The sequence below is a fragment of the Antedon mediterranea genome, chromosome 1, assembly GCF_964355755.1.
Source record: "Antedon mediterranea chromosome 1, ecAntMedi1.1, whole genome shotgun sequence".
Taxonomy (NCBI): domain Eukaryota; kingdom Metazoa; phylum Echinodermata; class Crinoidea; order Comatulida; family Antedonidae; genus Antedon; species Antedon mediterranea.
The window spans coordinates 30686678-30713212 of NC_092670.1; the positions used below are offsets into that span (position 1 = coordinate 30686678).

General features: G+C 33.3%; 1 protein-coding gene across 1 annotated transcript; it reads left to right on the forward strand.

The window, feature by feature from the left end:
* Positions 1 to 3976: 3976 nt before the first annotated feature.
* LOC140063653 (thiosulfate transporter TsuA-like) lies at positions 3977 to 20417 on the forward strand. The gene is made up of 8 exons (XM_072110089.1): positions 3977 to 4608; positions 13640 to 13881; positions 14197 to 14245; positions 15142 to 15244; positions 15632 to 15807; positions 16248 to 16417; positions 18147 to 18298; positions 18619 to 20417. The coding sequence occupies exons 1-8, from the start codon at positions 4362 to 4364 to the stop codon at positions 18734 to 18736; spliced, it is 1257 nt and encodes a 418-aa protein (XP_071966190.1). The 5' UTR covers positions 3977 to 4361; the 3' UTR covers positions 18737 to 20417.
* Positions 20418 to 26535: the final 6118 nt, after the last annotated feature.

Here is a 26535-nt window from a genome sequence, read left to right on the forward strand (position 1 = left end):
GGCGTTTGAAACCTGTGGATTTCCTTCAGGAAGGTTCATCTGGCTGGGGATTTAGGAAACTGTTAGTGCCCATGCCCACAATCACAAGAACAAGTTTGAAATATCATGACACCTAAACATGTAAAGAATGTTATTCATTATGAGAGGTATAAGGCGTAACAACTGTATCAAACAAATCGAATTTAAAATATGCTGTAATTCTTATTTATAGTTTTTGTTATTTTACGTGTTAAACTTATGTAATGAAGGCTATACAACCACTGGATTTATACTGTAGGCCTAACCTTACATTGTTTACAATAATTGTTTTCGTATTAAAAACAAAACCTAATAATTGTTAGTCTATTCAAAGTACTTCGTATAAAAAAACAATACCTAGGAACATAAAAATGTTATCTAAAAGAAAAATTGCTTTGCTCTAAATAAGTTGACCCGAGTAATAATGATTTGCATTTAAGTCATTGTTTTGCTCCCTTGCAGATTAATACGTTTTGCGACCTTACAGACAATCAACATTCATTCCTTTTTATAAATAGTTTATTTACGCAATAAATATTTATTTCATCTAAAAATAGAATATTTCAATATGTAATTATGACTAATTCAATTTAATAAATTGTAACCGATAGACAATAACCAAAACAACCTGTATTTAGTAATATACTTTAAAGCCGACTAATCAATAATGGGTATAACAGGTTAAATGTGGAGAGTCTATACAGGTGAGATGTCATGAAATAACTTCCCTGTGTTATTTAGTCTTTAATAGAATAAAATATAATGGTATAATATCGCGTAAGAGTGCCGAATATGGCAAACAGTAGGCCTGCACGTGAAACACATTTCTTGGCATTTAAAAGAATTTCTGTTGGTTTTAATATTCAAATATCGGATTGTACGGGATTTTTTTGGATTGTGAAAATAAATAATAAATAGGTTACAAAATCCTTGTTTTACTTGTATTTTGTATAAATTATTTTTAAAAAAATCAATAAATCTACATTGCTTCATTATTGATATTTCCATCGATAGTGAATAATAATTTTTTAAATGAATAATATAAGTTAATAATAAACAAGACGTCGTGATGAAACATGATATATACATGTAAAAGTATTGATATGCCTACAAATTTGAATTAGGCCTTACATAGGCCTAGGTATATTATAATAATACGGAAAACGGATTATAAAAATATAATTGATGATACAAAATCTAATGACTTACAACATTTGTTTTAATCATTTTTGAAAATGTTTACTCTTGAGAATAAAGTATTATCTTCACATATCAGATTGTCCCATTGTACGGAAATTATCTATGAACAGTTTCTTATTATTCAGGAACAAGTATCTATACATTGTCAATGATTTTGCATAAAATTCGACAGAACTGCTAAATTACTACTCTCGATTGTTTACTTAGTATAACCGCAGAACGACGTCGAAGATTAAGTAAAATTCGTTGAAATGTAGGCCGGACATGGTACTGTCTGAGGGTAGAGGGTATAGTGCTAATAGTTTAATGTGACCTTTTTTAAAAGTTGTGTTTTTTGTCTAAAAAATGGCTAACTTCGATAAAGCGAGGGGATAGATGTAAGATAATCTATAATTTGATATTTTGTAAACATTACGCCTAAAACTTACGTACATTTTGTTTTAAAATCTATCGATTACATATGATGACACTCAACAGACTATGGGTGACACATTGCGACTGAAGTTAGCGACACTTTGTTTACGATTACGTGACTTGCGTATATTGAGTCAAAAAGTCATTCCACACATATTCATAATTATTATTTAGCGTGCGCAAAAAGACTGTTGTTTTTTCGGATTTCGTACACGTCCGTCGAGTTACCTGGGTATAAAAGGTACATCAGGCACTTTTGGACTGTTAAACAGTGACCGTTCAGTCAGTCTTGTGGTTGTTGCCCTTTCAGGGCTGATTAACCATCGGATGTTGGGGCATGTTTGTTTGTTTATGAATACCACAATGATGTGGAAGGGGATGGTATAAATAATGAAGACGGATGTTTCCTTTGGGGATCTGAGTTAATGACCTTATATAATTACAGCTGCCGCATCGTAGTAAATTAATAATAATAAAAAATAATAATAAACAAACGTGTTTTAATGGTTCATTTTATGTAAAACCTATATCACGGATTGTTTACATAATTGTCGCTGACTCCACGAAGGCCTACGGATAAACGACCTTTGACACGCGCGCCGAATTGCTTATATTTTTTTTTGTACGTCCGCGACAATTTTATATTATATAATTTTATATTTGTATCTATAGAAGAAGATACGATATTGAATTGTTATTCATTACACATAGGCTGCAATATTGTTAGCCAGCAGTGGACTGGGAGATGTTGAGATTCTAGGTACGGTAGACTGTAAGGTATTATCATCGTACCGAAACCCTTGAAAAGATATAGCAGTCACATACATACAGTATTTGACACTAGCAATGCCATCAGATAACAAAATGTATTAAATTAAAATCAAAGCATAATATTAATCAAATAATAGGGAAAATAATTTCATGAGATGAAAGTTGAAAGGCTATATTTTCACGCCGAGTGAAAATATGTAATCTTTCACCGAATTTCGTTGAACATCAAGTTTGTTTTATACCACCTAGGCTACTGTGAATTATGTCAACAATTCAAAAGAACACGATATTTTTAGGTCTAGCTATTTTCATATCATAAAATAATATCATTTATTTCACCAAATTTTAATTATAGTAAAAAATAAGACATAAAAACAGTACAAAGTATTAGGTTTATTTTAGTATACGTAATTCATTTTAATTACCATGGAGGTGATAACGATTAATTACATAACGATATAGATATTTTATAATGATATTATAGTGTGGTTATCCAACTGTGCGTTATAATATAGAATATTTCGCCCTTGAAGACTATATAATACGGTTCAATCAAAGTGTATACGCGCACGAACGTTATACTAAGATAGTTATTACATGCAATATTAAATCAGTCTGTTTATTTGAAATAATTCACAAACATTGATTAATATTTTCAATCGGATTAGATTAACTGGATTTCAATCGCAGAACACGAGTGTGTCTGACAGATACGTATACGACGGTGGTTTAAAATACTTATAAGTTAACCAATTACATGTTAGCTGCAATTTGCGGGACGCAATGATGCGGGATATCAATACATCTCAAATTGAATTTACAATAAATCTAGATATAATTTGACATATATTGATTTCCACAATCAGTTTGTAATGCCTTTTATTTTTGCAGGAATTTAAGTCACGTTGCGAACATTAAGTAAACACGAAAATAAAATACATTTTCATCCAGGGTATTGGCTTGCATTTAAATGCTGTATTGTACATGTAATATTCAATTTCATGTAGTACCTGTATTGATATACATTATATTTATCGTATTTGATTTAATATTTGAGGTATTGCAAATTGTATATTTAAAGCTTGTTGATAATCACTAAAACATAGGCGGAACATCGTTATAGTGTATAGAATTATATGGCCTAAAGTAACACCGTTTAAAGAAGAATAAGTAATATTATGTTATTTGATTGACATTTCTAATTACCGATTAGTGATTTTGATATATGGTTTTACTTACATGAATCAAAATAAGTTCTAACATGTTGAAAATCATGATTTACGAATTTACATACTTGTTGTAGACGAAGGTCATGTAGTCTATTTTGACAGGATAAAGATACTATGTGCGGATTAAACGCACACACTCTAGGGGAATGCTAGACCTTGGCAATACAATGAGAGTAGCAACACGCGCACGTAGCACACTTCCACACGTGGCGCACGTTTACAACAGAGAGGGCGTGGCCTATCAAGTCACATCACCGTGAACAGCAATCCGATTGGCGGTTTTCATAATGAGCAATTCCGATAAGGAGGTTCTGTTACCACTAGAGTTTTCACGGCTCTGGCAAAACTAGAATTTGTAACGCTGAATTCTGTTAACAATACGTTTTGTAAATATATAGGTGCTAAGAGAGAAGAAAGCAAAAGTTCGAGACGGGACAAGGTCAGAAGCGATAAATGGTGCCTTCTTCAACATATGTAGAGGTGAACGTGCCGACGTATATCGTGTGCGCATGTCTGTAAAAAGCCAGGTAAACTCTACAAAAAATTGTGTCTAATTAAAGATCAACGCTACAAGTTTTCTCGTACCCAGTGTAGCTTTAAATAGATGCATTCATTGCGACTGCTTTGCAGTTTTGATTTTTACAGAACTTAGAACACATCGCTACCCGGACTCAGCAGCTGCTTAGCCTGATTGTCTGACTGAATTGTCAACTTGTGTTTCACGCCAATATGCCACCGGAATCAACACTGATCGAAGCTCGAAAGGGACGACCCGTTCACGACGCAAATGCAAACGTTACAAAAGAGGTTGAAGAGTTGGATGAGCTTTTTTCTGAAAAAACAAATGATAATCATGGAGTTGTTGAGGCTTTGCCGCAGAAAGATGAAACAGAGTTTGACATTAGTTCTATTGTAAAGTTGTTGATATGCGCGATAGCGGGCATTTTGGATGGACTTGCCATGGAAAAGGGAAGAGGTAAGTCAGTGCATACTTTTGATTTTTTATATTTATTTTATATACCAAAGGAAAGTCATAAAAACAACAGTACTTACAAAATAATGTATTAATTCGATGCAGCAATTGCTTTGTTGACACATCATGAAGTATTTGTATGTATGCCTATTTTACATTATTATGGATTTTAAATGGTTACATATTCAAATATGCACGTTACTTATTTGCACTCTTAAACATTATTTCAAATAGAGTTTTTTTTATAATTAAATTTAATTTGATATTTGGAGATTACGTGTGTATATGTATTAGTTTCATAGTTATGTATCTTCTTTAATTTCAAATTATATAATATTCATAATATTAATTTATTTAAATAATATAATATATATTTATATACCACTACACACTTAATATAGGTACCGTAGTTCGTGTTCTTATTGTAAACTATTCAGAAATCTGCATATCTTAATTATTATGATAATATTACATATATGTTGTACGTTCTGCTGTATATAACATTGATACACATAAATAACGATTCATTCTGCTAAAGGTGAACTTCAAAGGACATACCGATCAATGTGTTCACCTGCATACCTCGATATCACGTGATACTGTTGCAATCAATCACATAATCTCAACATTTACTCGCTTATCTCGGCAATCATGTATCGTCATACGCCTAATTGCGAGTGATTTTATTTTACTTCGATGCCATACTGCACGAATGTTTTTTTTAAATCAATAATTGGAAACTGCACAAGCGTTTCTCGTAATTTATATAATATCAAATTAAAATGTTAAATATCTCGCACTGTTATTTCACTCTGTTCAGTTGTAAGTAATATTAAATTATAATCACTATCATTTCATATCATATTATTAAATAATTATGATACGTATTGCGTATTGTGGGCCTGTTGTATATGTAGGCCTATAGAATACGATAAATTAAACACAAATATTGTACATAATGTTGTCCAAGTTATATTTCCGGGTGCATTGAATGAGGTTGTTACCGACACACATTATTGTAACAAATAATCATATTCAATACGGTATACACACTAATGTTATCAGTTCGTATTATTATTCCTTGTTAGAAACTTTTATAGGCACTATAGCCATTTATTATTAATGCATACCGTATTTATTCTATTATCGGAATAATAATAATATGCTATATATAATTTTTAAATCACGTTGTTTTGTATTCTAAACTGTGCGCCACCGTTATTAAAGGTTATGTATTGTTGCGTTAGCTTATGTGTACATTGTACTAAATGTATGTGCATTATCTATTTATAATGCAATGGTTTTATTAATATAAGCTAACTTTCGTTTTATGTATTAATGCAGGGGAGGACCGTGTTGTTGGTCAAAGCCAATACGAAGGTGCTGGAGCGACTTTTCTATATCGTATTTCTTTAATTGCCAAATGGTAATAAAACCAATTTTCCCCTACAGATCCGTAAGCCTCCATCATTCATTATCGACATTAATGCAAATGAAACAGACAATGTGATATTTTAAAGACGTTGGCTTTTCAATTTGATTATGGTATATGGAGACCAGCATAGATTAAAAACAATGCGTGCAACAGTTAACACAACTTGTTATTATGACATAGGCTTATACCAGTACAATATTAAATTCATCTCTATTCTATTTCTGTAGTGGGTATCTCCCCATATTGGAACACTGCTATAGTCGTCAATGTGTATATCATGTTTCTTTATCAGTGTAGGCCTATAGGCCTGACTTCTCGTAGATTAAGAACCTAACCCATCCATGTTCATTGTTGGAGGGTGAATGTCTGTCAAAAGGGATTGTTTTGTAGATTACATAGGTCTACATTATATAATTATCTTTTAGACAATGGTCTAAATATTTTTTTTTCATATTTATTGAATCAGTTTAGGAATACAGTTCTATATTTATCATAATAGTTAATAATAGTTTATATAATGTTTCTTATGTTTATTGTAATGTATCCGTTACTGTTTGAATGTTAACCATCATGTTATTGGCCTACTGATTTTGGTTTGGTTTTCTAAATAAAATAAAATAGATAAATAATAAATACTGTAAAATACAAAATAACAAACTATTTTGTTGCCCTCCCCTTCAACCGTTGTTGTCATCATACACTTACAACAAATTAAATATTTGGATAAAGGGGATAATACTATAGGATTAAGTTGAAACGCCTGTGTCTCTTCAGCAACAACACAGTATCAACAACTTAGCTCGCTTTTAATTGTCATGTATATATTTTCTTGCCTAAAATTAAGTTCAATGTGTTCATAACAAATGAAACAACAGATAGACAACACAGGAATAGTATTCATTTGCCTGATTTATCGTAAAGTTAAAGACAGTTGAAATAATTAAGATATAAAATCGTTTAGTATAAACAGTTTTCTGGCCTGAAATTCCTTTTAGTCTGTCCTGTTCTTTGAATTAAATGACAATGTGTCTGAAGGAAGGCTTACAATAGATAATACAACTAATACAGGCCAAGTTTAATCAAAAGTTATATAAGCAGTACGATATAAGATTACTTAAGTGAGGAACGCCCGCGCCTACTCTGTGATTAGAGAATCTTTAAAATCAAACAAAAACACTGAGAAAAATACACAAAATTTAATCCCCATCAATAGAATACAGATCCAAAGAATTCAGTATAATTATATTATTGACAGAAGAGACAGTCATACTCGACATATTCGAAATAAGCATAGGACTAATAATAATACTTATTAACTTATCTGTTCGCTTCGTAAGGTATTACGATAATTGTAAACAACTAGAAAACGAGGACATAGGTCCTATACTTTACCCAGCAATCAGCAAAATTGTTATATTTTGCGTTGAAATGCACATCATTTGGAATGGAAGGAGATATTAAGAAACCTTATGTTTAGTTTGTTTATATAGCATGCTATTATTATTAATATATAAGGCCTACTTTTTTTTTTACATTCACATACCCACCCCACAACAACTTCCAGGAAAGAACTCATTTAGGCCTATAACTATAAGTTTGTTCGATTATAAACGAATTTAACCTCGTCAATAGTTTTGATTTTTGAAATGTCAAAATAAATACACTGGATTGAATCGAGAGTGCTTCATTATCATTGATCTATTGGGATTTCTATAATCCGGACGCTTTGACATACTTAGCACCTACTTATTCAATTCAGACTCAATTACCTATTATTTAATGTAACCAATGAGTCATAATTTGTACAAAATATAATATATAGTAACCACAAACCTAATCTAATTTCGCTTTTATACGATCAATAATTTACATTCGTTTCTATCGCAATTGCTTTGTTTCCAAACTTCATTTAATTAGCATTTATAATTATAATTATGGAAATATAATCGGTGAGTGTTTTTGTGGCACTTACTGAATTTCCAGGGGCTACAATTTATGTAAATTCAAGATATTCAAATACACATAAAACATGAAAAAGCCTACCATTTCCATCAGCTTTCATGCACGGTAAGATGAGGACGAATAAGGCGCGCATTTCATAATAAAAACAAAATACTTATTATATTTTCCCAGGGGTTACTAAATTCGATTGTGTGGACCTGGTTATGTACGTGCAATTCTCATCAGCTTTCCAAACCCCTCCAACCTTGAATATCTATTCGGGTATAACAATGGCCTGAATGAAAGGCAAATTATCACAATCGGCACGTTAATCTAGTCAAATAGCGTTGAATGAACTGTCGTAACGAAATCCGTAAGAACGCGTGGATTGATAACGAGCAAAGCAAAGAAGGCGTTACGAACACGCTATTACAGAATGCTTGAGGGCACTGCTCTTTTACATAGTTTTGCGGCCGGGTTTAGTTCATTTACAAGGTCATTGATATTATATACGATGTATAGGTGACTTGTATTATTACGTTCTAGGTTAAACACACTTTGTAACATGATATTATAGAAATAATACAATACCTGACGTCACTATAAAGACTTAACATACTTTCTGTAATCTGAAGCTGGGAGATCCCCTTTAAGCTTTACAAATTAACACTTAATTAACTATAATCGGAATTTTATATAACAAAATAACTAAAGTGCAATAAGTAATACGAAACATTCACACTGCCTAAAACCAATACGATGTTTCCACTATTTAGTATTACGTACTCGTGAGATCAAAACAATAAGACTGAAAAAATATGACGAATAGAAACGTTTGTACAAAGGAACAGAAACAAATCTGATTCGTCATTATGATAATTGCAATAACTAGACTTAGATTGGGCCTGTTTCATGTTTTAAATGCCTGTGCAACAGTACTGTACCAATTACATAATTATGAAATATAAATGGTGTATGTCGAGGCGGAAACGGCAACAATTATCGGAACAAGTGTGGCTATATTTGTATCATTGCATATACAATTATTAGTATCATTATTACCCTCTGTTTACCTGCATTATTATGATCATTATCGTCAATGATAAACGATGGGGATGATGTTATAACATCATCCCCATCGTTTATCATTATCATCACAAATCATTGTCATTCGTCAACACCATTATCATCGTCAACAAAATTATTATCATCAATCATAATCTCATTTGTGATCATTACTATTATCACCATCATCATCAATAATCATCGTTATCGTTATTATCAATCATCGTCATCATCAGTAACCATGATGATCATCATCAATCATCATCATCACTACCATCATAGTCGATATATCACCAATCTATTTATTTATTTATTTTATTGAATCGAAACCAACAGCGATAATTACCGCCACTAACAGCTTTGATACAACCAAAGCCAGGACTGTTTAAAGCATCTTGATTGGTCCTAACATCGATCAAGGGCTTCTCTCGTCCAGTGCCCACCTTGACCAGAGGAAAGGCATAAGCCAATACGTCTAAGGCAGATACTAGATGAAGGGGCTGCCTACTAATTTCAAATACCTAACGAGACCCCAGCTGCATATACAGCACCCGCTATTCCCAGATGGCCTCCCATCCAAGCTCTAACCAGGCCCAACGTTGCTTAACTTCGGTGATCTGACGAGAACCGGTGTTTCATCTATTTTTGTCAACCATCTTATCTTCTTCAAAAATTATCATCATCATCAGAAAATATCATCATCATCTTTTATCATCACCATTAATAAAGCGAAACTGTATTAATAACTCGTACACGAAGGCTTAATTTTTATGCAGGGTTTATTCTTTGAATAACGTATAATACTACAATACATATCCTGGAAACACTTATATAAGACAACTTGAGGGAGTTCAGCGTAGAGCAACTAAATTTATTTTAAATAATTTTGAAGCTGATTACAAATGTAGACTTTAAACATGCAATTTATTACCATTATGTTATAGGCGTCACTTTACTGATATCGTTTTTCTCTTTAAGATTTTCAATTCTAATATAATTAATACTGACAATTTATTTAATATTCGTAATCCACAACGTGTTACTCGTAGCTCTTCTTCTGTTGGTACTCTTTTTGATATTCGTCGCTGCAGAACTGAATCTTCTTTCAATCATATATCCCACGTGTTACCAGAATTCGGAATAACTTACCCAGTGAAATCCGCAACTTAAATATTTCTGTTTGTTCTTTTAAAACCAAATTACTTAATTATCTCAATATTTATTTTTTAAATAGTTTTGATATTGAAAATGTGTGTAGTTGGTCGCTTTCTTGTCGATGCTTTTATTGTAGAACGTAATTTATTTATTTTTCTCTGTTCTGGGTTGACCAACTAGCATAGGTGTTTAGCACCTGTTTGGTCTTTCCGTGCCTCCTTTTATAATTGTTTTGTCTTCTTTGTTATGTATATGGCAGAAATTGAATAAATAACAACAAAAAAACCATCATCAAATAGCATTATCATAACTATAATCATGATCATCATCGTCATCATCAACATTACCTTCATATTCATTATCATCATCATCATCATCGCCATCATTATCACCATCATCATCACATCTTCACCATCATCACCATCTTCATCATTACATCATCATCATCATCATAATCATCATCTTTGTCGTCGCCATCATAATCATCATCTTTGTCGTCGCCATCATAATCATCATCATTATCCTCGCCATCATCATGACCATTATCATCACCATCATCATCATCATCATCACCATTATCATCATCGCCATCATCATCCTGATCACCACCACCATCATCATCACCATTATCATCACCATCATCATCATCACCATCATCATCATCATCATCACCATTATCATCATCACCATTACCATCATCACCATCATCATCATCATCATCACCATTATCATCATCACTATTATTATCATCTCCATTATCATCATCATCACCATTATCATCATCACCATTACCATCATCACCATCATCATCATCATCATCATCACCATTATCATCACCATCATCATCATCATCATCACCATTATCATCAACACCATTATCATCATCACCATTATTATCATCTCCATTATCATCATCGCCATCATCACATCATCCTTATCATCGCCATCACTATCATAATCATCATCATTAACATCATCATCATACCATCGCCATCATTATCACCATCATCATCATCGCCATCATGATCATCATCATCATCACCATCACCATCATCATCATCATTACATCATCATCGCCATCATCATCACCATCATTATCACCATCATCATTACAATCACCACCATCATCATCGTCCACATCATCACCACCGACGTCGTAGTGTCTTATTATTGTCACAATCATTATCTTCTGTAAAGCTTGGTTCCGACTATAATGTAACGCAAGGACGTAAACGCTACGCAAGCGTTTTAACCAATGACAAGCGAAGTAATAGACAGTTAGCAATCACAAGCGAATAAGCCATCGCTTGTGATTGGTCAATTCACTTGCGTTGCGTTACGTCCTTGTATTGCGTCGCTAGTGGGAACCACGCTTAAGTACGTGATGACAATAATTGCATATTATTATAATCACAGGTTTTAATGGTGCTATCAAACTATATTTTTGCAAAATAGTTTGCATTTTTATAATTCAATTGCATTTCTTCGTTGTTCTATTTTGAAGACCAATGCTTAATTTAACACTGTAACAATACATAGTAAAGACAAAACTATAATGATAATAAGGAACTAGTGATTATCATAATACATTGAATTATTCTGATGCAGTGGTATCGGTATTATATTTATCAAGGACACTTCATGTTCCCACCAAAATGAATAATTGTGTGAATGCAGTTAATTATTTCTTATCAAACATAATTAAGAATCTTAAAGCAGGGGGTCAATATAATTGGACATAACCACCTTAATCCAAAAATATTTTAACTAGGTTTAAGACAAGATGACTTAGGGTGCCTGATTCTCTTCTACTTCAAGGTTAGAAAACGCTCTCGTGCTAACCTCAAATATGTTGTCAAGGATATTTATGAAATAATATATCGCCACTGATGTATCGTGTGTCATGCGAAAATAAAATTAGTCTAGATATTAGCCTAATATTAATAATGTGACGAAGAAGCGCCCTCTGAAACGGTTATCACCCCTGAACAACAGTGACTAATTCGAGTAGAAAAACGAAAGTGAACTGAATGGGTTAAAGGAATTTTGTTTAAACAAGTTGTGTTCTGTAAGCAACTAATATTTATTTACCGGACACAACTTTTTTTAACTAAACTAAAAAATAAATAGTAAAATAATAAATTTAATTTCTGTAGGCCTACACATCACATGGGGAAATGAAATCATTATTTTAGTTTAGTTGGAATAAAACTTTAAATGGAAATTAAACAATTAATGTTCTTCTTTCCTATGTAATTTGAGAGATGTATCCGTATGAAACCATAGTGGTATAATATTATGGCCTCATCTTTTCAAGCAGAAATAGTTTATTGGATCAACAGTCAAACATATTTTCAGATTATTCACCAGTTACACCTCCCTTTGTATTTTGTCTCGAACGGCACCCCGTGCCTTTAATTTAATTCTGCATTTGTCCCCACCCTCCCCCCAACATTCTGTTAAAAGTGTAAATACACAGACCACGTGCACACACGTGCCGATAATTGTATAGGCTATACTGTTCATGCATATAACCTGTGTGAGTATAATTCATTTAAAACACAAAGGCTGTAAAACACGTATTGTTATGCATTGAAATCTGAATCACGTTCTGCACTATATCTAAACGGTTTTTATTTATCAAAATCATAAATAACGGTCATATTGAAGGTTTCGTAAAAAGATGTTTTTTTGTACTTTGGCGTCTTATCATTCGCACGAATGCCCCACTAAAGCCGGTGTTTCGCTGGTATGTGAGAACAACACTTGAAATTTACTTCGATTTTTCAGTCGACAAGGCAGACCCAATCCAACAAGGTCGCTTTACCTAAAATAGGATCATAAATTTATTTATAGAAAGTTGCATGCTGAGTATAATATTATACGTTTTGTCGTATAAGACGACCGTGACCCTCGACTGGCAGTCGATTGCCTCTTGTTTTACCCAGGGTTAATTTAACGACCATCGTCTTGTTATTCGAAATGATTAGGGCGTAAATAGGGCCTAAAGCGGATCAAAAAAACTCCTAATGAATTGAAAATAACATAACATAACGCAGTTTGGTAATCATCAATATTCTGATTTTGTAATTAATGGAATTTTGCAGAATTTGAAACAAGTTGTAATAAGTAATATTATGGATGTATTCGCTACTCTTATGAATGGCATTAACAAATACCTTGAATAATTATTATGGCAAATGCGATATGATAAACATTATTTTAATAATACTCATGGTTTAGGCCTATCATCCACTTCATATTTTATACTCAACGATTCTCATTAGCCGGACGGTTTACATCAAATTACATCACGGTTTGAGATACAACCAGAAGACACGAGTTATAGTCTTATTAGATGAGTAAGTAAAGCAAATAAAACAATGCTAAATATTTATCATAACTTACTAATATATTTATTTGTGTTTGATTTTACAGTATTTGAGCCTTCTGTTATCAGACACCAATTCGAATTTCGTTCGTTCGTGATGATGAAGATGTTTCTAGCTGCAGTGTCGTCTGGCTTGCTCTGTTTAGCCCTTATGTCAATCCTTCCTTCAACGTCTCAAAGATTTCAGTTAGCTCGCAATAGCTTCATTGAACGTTTCCAACTCAAAGGATACCTGTCCTCTGCTATTGGTGGCGCCCTTCTCGGCTCTGGGATGATGATAGCTGGAGGAGTAAGTACTAAATGTTTACTAGATATTTCAATTTATAGAAAGATTTAGGTGTATTTTCCAGTAAAAAAAAACCTACAAAATGTGGTTTGTTTTATCATGGTTGTCAAAATGGTCATTTGAAAATCTCCTAAGATGACAGTAATCGGTGGCTCAGACTATACTATATTTTGTAATTATGCATAATTGAATAAGTATTACCGATGCCTGACCTCACTTGTGCAGTTAAAAGAAGGCATTTGTTATGGTCTTTGTAAAGTAGCTTACTTTATCTATTTTTACCACCTTAAAACACAACTTTCTTTACTTCTTCTACAGTGCCCAGCTGGCGTTCTTGTTCAAGTTGGTGCTGGCATATCTTCATCAGGTAAGTCATTTTCTCTGCAATTGCTGTGTGTTGCCTGCCAAACTTCACTACCTTCTCATTGTCTAAATCCCCCCTTTTTTTGTCTCTCAAACAGTTTCCGCCTTGGAATTGGACAATATTGTTTGTTTTCCGTTTCTTGTATTGTAAGCCTATGCCAAACATAATTGCATGAACGTCTTCAGCACTTTACTATACTGTCGTCTAATTATTATACATTACATGCATTTGTTACTCTGCCAAACTTCCGTCCGTTTTATGTAAGTTAGGCCCACTATGTTGTCATGCTATGCATCTCTCCACTTTCCGTGTTGTCTACCAAGTATTTTCTCCTCTAAACTGTCTGTGAATGTTGGTGTATTCCAAATTTGATTGCTTTTCGTTAATTTATTATCAGTCTGTCTATTTTCCATGTAATAATATTGTTGTCTGCCAACCTTCTCTGTCTTAGCTTTCCGTATAATTATTTTCTGCCAACCTTTAGGCCTACTGGTTTTTGTTCGTATCATCTACACACTCTTCTCTATCATCGTTGTTACAGTTTTTTTAAATGAATGAATTATTTTAAATACATCGCCAATAATCTCTCGAGCGTCGTTTTTATTTTAGTATCACCTTAATGTCCCCAAATCCATTTTATAAACAAACCCCGACCTTGTATTTATTCTTTATGGATTCCGAAATGGTCGTTTTGTACCATGTTGTTCGATTTACAAATTAATGAACCATTGAAGACCCATTTAAATAAATCGGCCAACACTGCAATAAATGCATTTAGTGCGAAATGCATAAATGTTTATCTATTTGGATTCAAATTCTTATTTTTCAACATTTTTAAGAAAATCTTTATTTTCCATCTGTAAATAATCGTGTATACATATTTTTTTTTTCATTTATAGTGGTAACATTTATGGGTTGTCTGTTTGGTGCGTTTCTCTATGGTGTCAGTGAGCCAATCATTACGAGTTTGACAAAACCAACAGAACCATTAAAACATAAAACGTAAGTTGATTACACATTACCCATTGTTGCATACATTGAATTGTAATACATTTTGTATTGATACTAATGGTGGTATCTAGTACATCATGAATATAGGGTTGCAAACAATGATAACAATTAAACATAATGTGATAGTACATTAATATGAAAGATATCCAATATACGTTGTTTGTACTATTTTTGGTACACACTGTACTGTAGTCTGCTCGTTCGCTCGTACAGATGTTTTATCACGGAAAAAATAAAATACGTTTAATAATTATTATTATAAGACATTTAAAAATGCCTTTGTCGTCTACGAATTGTGATGATTGATATTCGTATAGAACAATAAACATGGTAGGTTATTGCGGTTACTAATGTGATATTCATATTTGTTTTATATAGATTTGATGGGGCAACTAATAGACGGTATTTCAACTTAGCGGTGCCATTTGGGCTAGCTCTCATACCTCTCATTGCCATTCTTGACTTTGCTATACCTTGGACGCAAGAAGTTTCGACAGATGTGACGTCAGAGAGTGGCATATTTACCTCTAGGGCATGGGCGCCATATTACGCAGGTGAGAATTGGGTTAATGATATACGTTAGCACATAGTTATTTAGGCCTACTTATGTTTAATTCCAACAGCTTTTAAAAAGGCTTTCGTACCACGTTCACTATTTATCTTTCTGATTGAGGTACGTTAACTGAAATTTTCAATAAAAGGTAGACTTTCCAATAATGATAAATTGTAAATTCACGGTAAGCCTAATAATTAAATAGTAAAGTCTAAGACAAAAAAGAGAAAGAGACAGAAAAAAAAATTATTCTCAATTTAAGATTATATTATCTCATACGTACCCAGACATAGTCACTTTCCGCGTACCAGCACAGAATCCACAACCATTAACGGCAAGCTTACATTCGTCACTAACTAATAATCAACTGTATTAACCTAAGGTAGACCCATGCTTTTAAAGCCTATTATTTTTCATTCACTTTAATGTTTTTCTATGTAGGAGCTTTAATCGGTTCATTACAAGTACCGATGGTTCTGTTTGTTAGTGAAAATCTTGGAGGTAGTAGTAGTTACTGCACAATGGCTTCCTGGACTCTTCCTGGAGATCTGCTGAAACAAATTTCACCATATTTATATCGAATGAGAACAGGCTTCAAAAACTGGGGAATGGTAAGTTATTTTTGTATTTGTTCATATCTCGCAAAACTAACACATTTCATTAGTGTTTTGTCGAGGTGATATATACATACATTTTGCTATTATGTAATATGATTTTGGTACACTTTTTATAGTAGGATGTAATTTGCAGGCAGACGGTCATTGTTAATTTTCCTTTTATTAACAAAAACACTGCCAATACAACTTAGGCTACAAGTACTAAAATACACCATGAAATTATAATGATATTAAAAACGAAACTAATAATCCACATTATTAAGATATGGAACATAAATACATTGTTGTGCATATGTAGGCCTAGTTAAAATGCAAATGCATTGTGGTGTTTGGGGACTTCTAACATAGGATAACTTAACATTATTACACTTAGGCCTAGATACTAAACATAAATTTAACATTTTTATGTGTTTTGTTACACGTTATACGACTGTTTATTAAGTTGTAGGTCTACTTTTCTAAAAATATATCAAAATCTATACAGGGAATCCCGGAAGATACACCATCGGCAAATACTATATATTTATATAACAGACTGTAAATACTGTCACGGTTCCTTGCTGTCACTAGCGACACACATTCAAACACGATATGTGTCACAAACAATAGTAGACAACTATACAATACTTTCAATGGAATTATCTAAGTAATTGATAATAATTATCCTATCCACCTTGAACTTATGAAGACAAAGTCAAAAGTAAAGTTGTGACCATCATAAAAATATCAACACAATATGCACGAGGTTTGCTGAAAATAGAAATATAACAAGAATGGCGGTATTTGTTATTTTTCTATGAAAATAGTGCAATAGCCGAAGGGAATTTTCTTTTAAAATTTTCATTTTATTTAAAAATAAATGTGTTAGGACAGGAATCATCAGCGAATCGTAAATAAAAACGTGTTGCTTGCATGTATTGCGTGTTTATCAAAACAAAGGTTGTCCCTGAATTTTTGGTTCGCAGCTCACACGAAACGTTGTCAATTGTTTATTAAAAATCGTAATTCGTAAATAAATTCATAAGGCCTAGTTATCAAGGATATTAACGTTATGCAAGCAAAAATTAAATTGTTTGACCTTAGTTCGTGCATCTATCTTATTTAGATCGGTTTTCATGCCCATTATATTTAAAGGCCTAATGGATTCCTTGTCTGACGCCAAGTTCGTGCATCTATCTTATTTAGATCTGATTTTATGCATATTTTGTTTAAAATTGGCGGCCATTTTCAATACGAGGCAAAACATTAAGTGTCAACAGGGCCTAGAGGGTTTAACTAGGATATCTGGCTATATTGACTGCATCTATTCCACTCCCCTAACTTGATTTCTAGGCCTTTTTAGATTTTTTTTCCTATACTAAGAAGGGAAGTACAGATATGTTGATAAACAACAGTATACCTATACCTATAATCCAATGTTTATGTAGCCTACGTATGTTAAATATTAAACAAAAGTGGAGTATTTACAACCAGTAAAATCGTTATGATTGATTAAATAATACATTAAACATATGTATCGATTACGAATCAATGGGTTCGGATAGATTTTATTAGAATGGGATTCTCGAACGCACTGAAACAGTACATGTACGAACTCAAAATTATCTTTTAAAACCTTAAGGAGCACTTCATTACTTCATTATTAGTCGGTATAAACATGATAACCTTTAGATAGATTGTTTCCAGGAGAGTTCATCTTTAAATATATTGTTTCTTTTAACAGGCAACATACGTCACTACAACTGTAGTTGGAGCGCTATTGTCGTCAGTTTTAGCGGGAAGCTTTGGAACAACTGCTGGTGTTTCTCTTCACCATGCTTTTATTGGAGGATATACCATGATTTTTGGCGCAAGACTAGCAGGAGGTTGCACAAGGTATGCCTGGACCACACTGTACTATGACTGCGAATTCCCAATGTATTAATGTATTGTAGCCTACTTAATAATTAATAATCCGTTACTAGAATATCTTTATCTTTAAAAAAATAGCCTACCTGTATGTCTTTACACTTTTCTTAAACTTTGATCGTATGCAATGCTTTATACTAAATAATTAATTTAATTATTAAAATAACTACAAGTGTACGTACTTATTTTGTTGGTATTATATAAACAGGCCAAATGATATGATATTTATAAATATAAATTGAAGATAAAATTAAACAATACAGTATATTATTCTTTTTCTTCTGCAGTGGCCACGGACTATCTGGAATGGGAAATCTGCTGTTACTATCGTTTGCAGCTATTCCTGCTATGTTTGTTGGCGGTTCGTTAACTGCAGCCTACATGCATATGATGAACATAATTTAACCTGGTTATTTATTGGCGGGAATTACTTAATTTGCTAGCTGTACGATAGTAAATTAACCACCAGGTATTTTTAAAGAGAGAAATATGGTGTTAATTATCGAAATATTTATTTATATAAGTGGTGCAATTATGATAATGGTTTTTGATTAAATTTATAATAAGATTGTCTTACTAATGCTACTCTAATAATAAAAACAATTTAGCAATTATTTAGTGCTAATATTATGAGACATGTTCGTTTGCAATACAATAGGTGACTGCATATAATGCTATAAACAAAATAGGTAATTGCGCGTATAGGCGTGTCTCTTTATTCTTTTATTAGTTATCATTTGATAACAATTAGGTCACTAGATTAATTACTTTCAAGAAATAGTTTAGAGGTGTAAAATGAGTTTACTCGGGTAAATTACCACCACAACTCCCTGCTACCATGAATATTGACAACAATTGTATAACGGGTAACATATTTATGACCTACTCTATTTTGAGTATCAAAGTGAACCAATCAGTAGGTATTTGGGTCACATATTATATACAGTTGTTATCAAAACACGAATTTCCTCAAATGTATTCTATATCGAGAGAGGGCGCCAGTCCAATATTATTTTACTTGGTCTTAAAATGTCGCCTATATTTCCTTATCTTGTATTTTGTCCATGTCTGGAGCTGTATCTTATAGCTAAATGTCTAATCCATAACACGTTGAACGTTTAGTCCACATCATGTCTGGAGCTGTATCTTATAGCTAAATGTCTAATCCATAACACGTTGAACGTTTAGTCCACATCATGTCTGGAGCTGTATCTTATAGCTAAATGTCTAATCCATAACACGTTGAACGTTTAGTCCACATCATGTCTGAAGCTGCATTGTACAGCTGAATGTCTAGTCCACACCATTTCTGGAGTTGTATTTTACAGGTAAATGTCTAGTCCACACCATGTCTGAAATTGCACCTTACAGCTGAATGTCTAGTCCACATTATGTATGGAGTACACGAATGTACATATTATATAAGGTTGTGAGGTCATATACTTAATACAAATTTGATTTTGATTTTCCTGAAATAATTCTTATTTAAGAACATATAAAAATTGCATTAGACATTATTAATAAAAATTATTTTAAAAATGTCATTTCGTCATTTAGAGACAAGTTGCAGCTCTACTCTATAACAAGAGAGCGTTTGTATTATATTGTACACACATTTGTAGTATATAATTAGGTAATTCTTGGCAAGTTTTAAAACAGTTTTGCTGGTCACAATTTCGGAATGTAACGTTGTATTTGTAAATAATAGGAGGTGTTTTGTTATTAGAGATAATTAAGTCATTCCCATTAATTTTAATGTAAACAAGAATATAATAAAGTAGTATACGGGTATGTTGAAAATCATCAAAGGCTTATTATTAATAAACATGAGTAAGTAATATATATATTGTCTATTATTGGTTTTTGAAAACTACTGATCGTGATTACACAAAAGTGAAAAAAAAAGCAATTTAAGGAAAGCATTACGCCGGTGGTAGGATAATTGCAGAGGTGATTTTGGTTGCAATCGTTGATTAACCAAGGCTAGTCTTAGATTATTATATTCCACTTAGTCGTCAAATCATTATCCGTTCTTGAATATCATGAGCAGCAATCAAAGTTAAATTCGGAATAATAAATTAGTTTTTTTTAAGTAAAGAAAAATCACAGAATCCATGAATATGTCCTGAATTGTTTTTATTGTTTGGTTATTCAATAGGGAGGTTTCGCAATCTTACGAATACGATAACGAAAACGGATACGTCACGCACACTTATTCGTTTTCGTAAGCCAGTAAAAATAGAGAGGTTTCGCAATCTTACGAATACGATAACGAAAACGGATACGTCACGCACACGTATTCGTTTTTCGTAAGGCAGTAAAAATCTGTTTCGCATGGCAACGAAATATTGAGGGCGCCATCCAAAATATGACTGCGGTAAATTTGAGCGAAGCGCTGGTACGTGTTGGTTGGTGCTTGGCTGTCTAGGCCTAGCGTAACATCAAAGCAGCGAGTGAGGACTTTAAAAACTGCTATTTATCAAAATTGTCCTGCCATTTTAGTAAATTACTTTAGTAAATTACTTTCAATAAATCTATAATTATATTATAATCATGAATCATTCCTGATTCAAATGCAAAATGTGCAAAATAGATCAAAAACTATACTCGTTTTGTCGTCAATACGAATACGCTTTACGAATATGAAATGGGGTTCAGCTCAAAGGTTTCACAAATGTGTGACGTATCCGTCCGTTTTCGGATAAATATAATGGTAGCTAATTGGAGGTGTCTTTAAGTAAAATGATCTTTAATTGAAAGAGTAACAGTCAGGGGTGGCGCCAGGATCTTCCCGACGCGGGGGCTACATTCCCCGACGAGGGGGCTATGCGAGCGAAGCGAGCATCACTAGGCTGGGGGCCAGGGGGCCGCCAAGGGCCCCCGGAAGCAACGCGTTCTAGCGTCATTTGAGGTCATTTTAATCAGATTTAGGATAGCCATTTTTTCCATTTTTTATAATGCATAAATAAAATACTGCGTGCAAAAAAACGATGCGCGATGACTGTTTCAATCCATATTTTTCAATTTAAAAAATAAAATTTCAGAGAAAATTTAGAAAAATAGAGTTGGAGGTCCCGGAAATTGGACTTATTATACTTCAAAACATGAAACAAAATATGTAAGTCCCTATCATGGTTGTGACTGAGCTAAGAAATGTTTGAAAAATAGAGATGTTAGGTCCCGGAAAATGCACTTCTTGTACTTCGAGATATGACCAGCTTTATTGTTGGGGCTGAGCTAAGAAACTGTTTAAAACTAGAGCTGCAGGTCTTCAAAAAATTGCATTTTATACTTTGGAAACATCAGGCCTAGAGGCTTAAAAAACGCAAGCGTTGACCTTTTTCAGTCGGGGAAATAAGTTTATTCCTCCCAAGTGTATGCGTGCGTACCATCTGGACTTCCGAGTGGTGAGAAATTCATGACATACAGGACATTGAGAATGTAATAACTTAGCTATAATAAGATGTTGGCTAAGCGAAAATGGCATGTTTTTTTGTTTAGTAATGGATGAAAAATTTGTTTTAGGTGCCCCACGGTACAGAGAAGGTTACTTGTAAATTAAAAAATTGGTGAACATACGGACAATTAACATAATTCGTTTTTGCTGCTGTAGTGTAGCGTACGTCGACGCAGTACACGACGTAACCGTCAGTAAACTTCGCCTGGAAAATAACTACAGTACACATTTTGGTCCCTGGATGGAACATGATATCACGCGTCTCGACCCAACGTTGAACAATTCGTACAAAGGGATACCGACAGACAAGTGCGAACCTAGCTATTGTTTAGTAGTAAGTTAGATCGCTGGCAATAATGAATGCATATAAAGTGCATAATATCACTCTGACGTACTCTCACGGTCAATGAAACGTCGCGGTTTTCTAGGCGCTGAAGCTAGCTACGAAGTGAACGCGAACGCTTTTTACTGTATATTATATTCCCCGACAAAAAGTACCCGTGTTCCCTTCGGTAACCGCCGGTAAACTTCGCCTGGAAAATAACTACATTACACATTTTGGTCCCTGGATGGAACTTGATATCACGCGTAAGCGTGTCGACCCAACGTTGAACGATTCGTACAAAGGGATACCGCCAGACAAGTGCGTACCTAGCTAATGTTTAGTAGTAAGTTAGATCGCTGGCAATAAATGAATGCATAAAAGTGCGTAATAGCCCTCTGACGTACTCTCACGGTCAATGGAACGTCGTGGTTTTCTAGGCGCTGAAGCTATATGAAGTGAACGCGAACATTTTTTACTGTATATTATATTCCCCGACAAAAAGTACCCGTGTTCCCCGACGGGGGGGGCTAGGCTCCCCGACGAGGGGGGCTAGAGCCCCCGTAGCCCCACCCCCCCCCCCGCTGGCGCCACCACTGGTAACAGTACAGTTACCCTACCAATTAATAAAATGGTCGCTAATTGGAGGTATCTATAAGTAAAGTGATATATAAATGGAAGAGGACCAGTACAATTACTTTTATTTTGTCACATAATTAAAACTATTTATTATTCTTGTCTTTACTCTTTACCAATTATTAAAATGGTCGCTAATTGGATGTGTTTAAGTAAAGTGGTCCTTTATTGATAGAGGACCAGTACAATTACTTGTTTTTTGTCACATAATTAATAACTATTCTTCTTGATTTATTAATACTTAAAAATATAATGGTCGCTAATTGGAGGTCTTTTAGGTAAAGTGATTTTTAATTGGAAGAGGACAACTTCATTTACTTGTTTTTGTCACATAATTAAAAATTATTTATTCTTCTTGTCTTTACCCATACCAAATAATATAATGGTCCGTAATGGGAGGTGTTTAGGCAAAGTGATCTTTAATTAGAAAAAAAAACTAGTTGGGCATCATTAAGTATTATTGGTCGTTAAAAGAAGACAAGTGCATGCGCGATCAAAACCAGGTTGTTACTATTATGACCGCTAATATTTCCCCGTACAGTATTTAATAGTGGATGCATTTCAATCCATGGGTCAGACATTATTTAACGGGCCGGACAGCTGGACAGTATCCAATGCTCAAAAGTGTCCGCCTGGACACTTTTGAATGCTGGACACATTTCAATCTTACACCGGCAGGGCAAATGACTAAAAAAAACATATTAATTTACTAATTTTTTTCGCGTAATTTTACGTAACTCCTCCAAAACCTCTGAACGGTACGTGCTCACATTTGGCACACTGTGCTTATTGAGGGGCCGCACACGATAAGGATAAGGATAAAAAAAACCATAACAGTAATTTGACGTGTTTCGTACGTTAGTTGTTACGTCACGTATCAACTACGCAACCTCCTCTGTTGTATCTGTTGCGCGAAATTAAAACAGTGTTTAGTCTCGACAGGCAGTCAACCATATCTAATGCTCGCGTCGTTGAAGTTGTAATTAATTACACCTATCCTTTGAACAGAAGCATTTTCGAAAATCACGTTTTGGCTCAGTGAGTAAAACGCCGTGGCCATTGGTATTAATGCTTACGTTCGAGTTCGAATCCGCGATATGTGTAAACGTGTAAATAATAAGTATAACTGCTTCAACCTAAAAATCAAAACTAGACCACAATGTAATTACAAAAGTAGCAAAAAAAAGATAGCAAACCCCAGCGGCAAAAAATTGCAACAAAAAAAAACCAAAAACATCGAAATAAAAAAACAAATGTAAACGAACAAAAAATCAGATATCAACGCAACACACATTCAAAATTTAAAAGTGTTTGTGTCCGAGCGCATTATTTAATTTTGACTTGTGCACTTTTTGTGTTGATTTTAAGTTTTATTATTTCCAATACTTAATAATCACAATTCAATAACTTAATACATATTTTATCATTACAATGTTTTAATCTGCCGACTGATTGACAGACTTTAACGTGCATGTCAATCACGTTGTCACTTTCTGATGCGCACACTAGATTAATATTCACAAAGCACAAAGTCTCATATCCAGTATTCATTTATAATTATTAATCATCCAATGCGGAATATTTAGGCAGACAAGATCGTGTGGTTAGATTTAATTACAATAGCAAATATGTAACAAATCTCCTCCCACACAAAATACCAAAATCATTGAAATAAAAAAAATGTAAATGAATAAAAATGAACACACACAAAACAAATCGATTCCAAATGGTTTGATATATTGTTTAACATGAAAACAACTGAACAATTCGTGTTTCCGCAACAATGTGTTTTCATTCGATTTATGTCCACTTTTCTATTTTATTTATATGTCAAATAAATACAAATATAAGAAAGGGAGTTGGAAGGCTTAGTTGCCATATGCTGAGACCAGAAGTTTTTACATTACTAACTTGAGCACGCGACTGCAGCCATGTATATGGCCTTGTTTAATATTACGTTAAAAAATAGAAATATTTAGTAAAGATTATTTTATTTTTAATTTAAGATAATTCCATAAATTAGGGCCATTTTAGAATATTGAATTTTTTTTTAATATAAAGATAGTTTTTCAGACAAGAAATTACATTTCGAAAATCTTATATTATGGTCATGTTTGTTAGACTTTTGATTTGGAAATAAAGAAATAATATGATTAGGTAATGTGTTATAATATATATAATACGGCCATACTGCGTTGAAACACCGGTTCTCGTCAGATCACCGAAGTTAAGCAACGTTGGGCCCGGTTGCGTTCTGGATGGGAGACCGTCTAGAAATCGTGGCGGGTGCTGTATATACTGGAGAGTGATGGTGTAATGGTAATATCGGACTAGCATGTGATAGGCATGGGTTCAAGGTTATCTGTACCATACTAATTGCATCCTTAGGCAAGATGCTTTACTCTCATTGCCTAATATGGTAGGCGCTGAACTGCTGGCTGCCGTGGGTCCGTTGAGGGCCTAATCCGAATTTCCTCACTGAGGACAAATATTAATACAAAATACAAAAAAAAAAAAAAAATAACAAAAAAATCTATAACTTATTGTTTTGTTTAAACCAAAGATGTTAAGAGTTTTGAATTTAGGAAATAAGGTTTTTTTATAAGATAGTCCCTGCACAATGGCGCATTTTTGTCGATTACATATAGTGATGATGGATGAATGTGATAGAAGAGGGTGACTGCAAGCACTGGTGGTTTTTATATAATGGATTAATTAGTTCACAGACGATTTGAATGATTAACTCCAGCATCCACCACCCTTTTATTTTAAAATAGGTATATATTTAATAATTAAAGGAAATATTTATTTGGGTTAGGATTTGTTTTCGTTTTTATTATTATTCGAGAATAATTGCTTTCACAAATTTTAAATGTGTAGAAACATTTTATACTTTATATTAATTATGTATGAACAAATTTTTCATATTCTAGTCAAATCAAATTGATATATAAAATTTGAATTAAATAGTTTCTTTATTCAGTAGGGCACTGTATATTGTACTGTATGTTATTTTTAATGTAAAACCAAATAAATGGTAGATATAAAATATCACGATTGTAGTACAACAATAATGATTTTTATTTTATGTTTTTTAAATTGTGTAAGAACTGTTTTCTGTATTATTTGAAAGTACACATTATTATAATTATTTAATAATCAATATATTTTTATAGTAATATTTTTTTGCTGAATGAACATATTTTTTTCCAATATAAAATCCCTAAATCTCCTAAATTAATTAATTGTTTGTGTATTGATAATATATATGACGGTGTAGTGTAATCGATAAATGTACAGCTCAGATACCCAAGACTCCAACAATGATCACATCACAAATCATCTTCAACTATCATTGTTGATGATAAATATTCCTTCTTTTTCAGCATTGCATCAGAAATGTCCGTAGACAGTCCGATGCCTGTCCAACGACGTCGACCACCAACACGATACGGACTCATGAATGAGCTGAAATTCTCGTTTGGTCCTGGTGTTGACAGAGAGTTACCATCAATCTTCAACAATGTTTAAAATAACCATCCTCGTCATCGTAATAACCCGCTAATGCAAGGAATTAAACATGCTAATAAATTCCATCAGGTAAAATAATAAAATACGGTATTATACAATTATTAAGAGCAGAAATAAGCAAGGGCTGGTTGGTGGAGTGGAGGGAGAGTGGGAATTTCATCATGCAGTGGAGAGGCGAGAACGAGACATCCAGTATAAGTTAAGGATGTGGGAAACCCGGCAAAGAAAAAAGGAAAGACGTTCACTAAAAGGTGGACG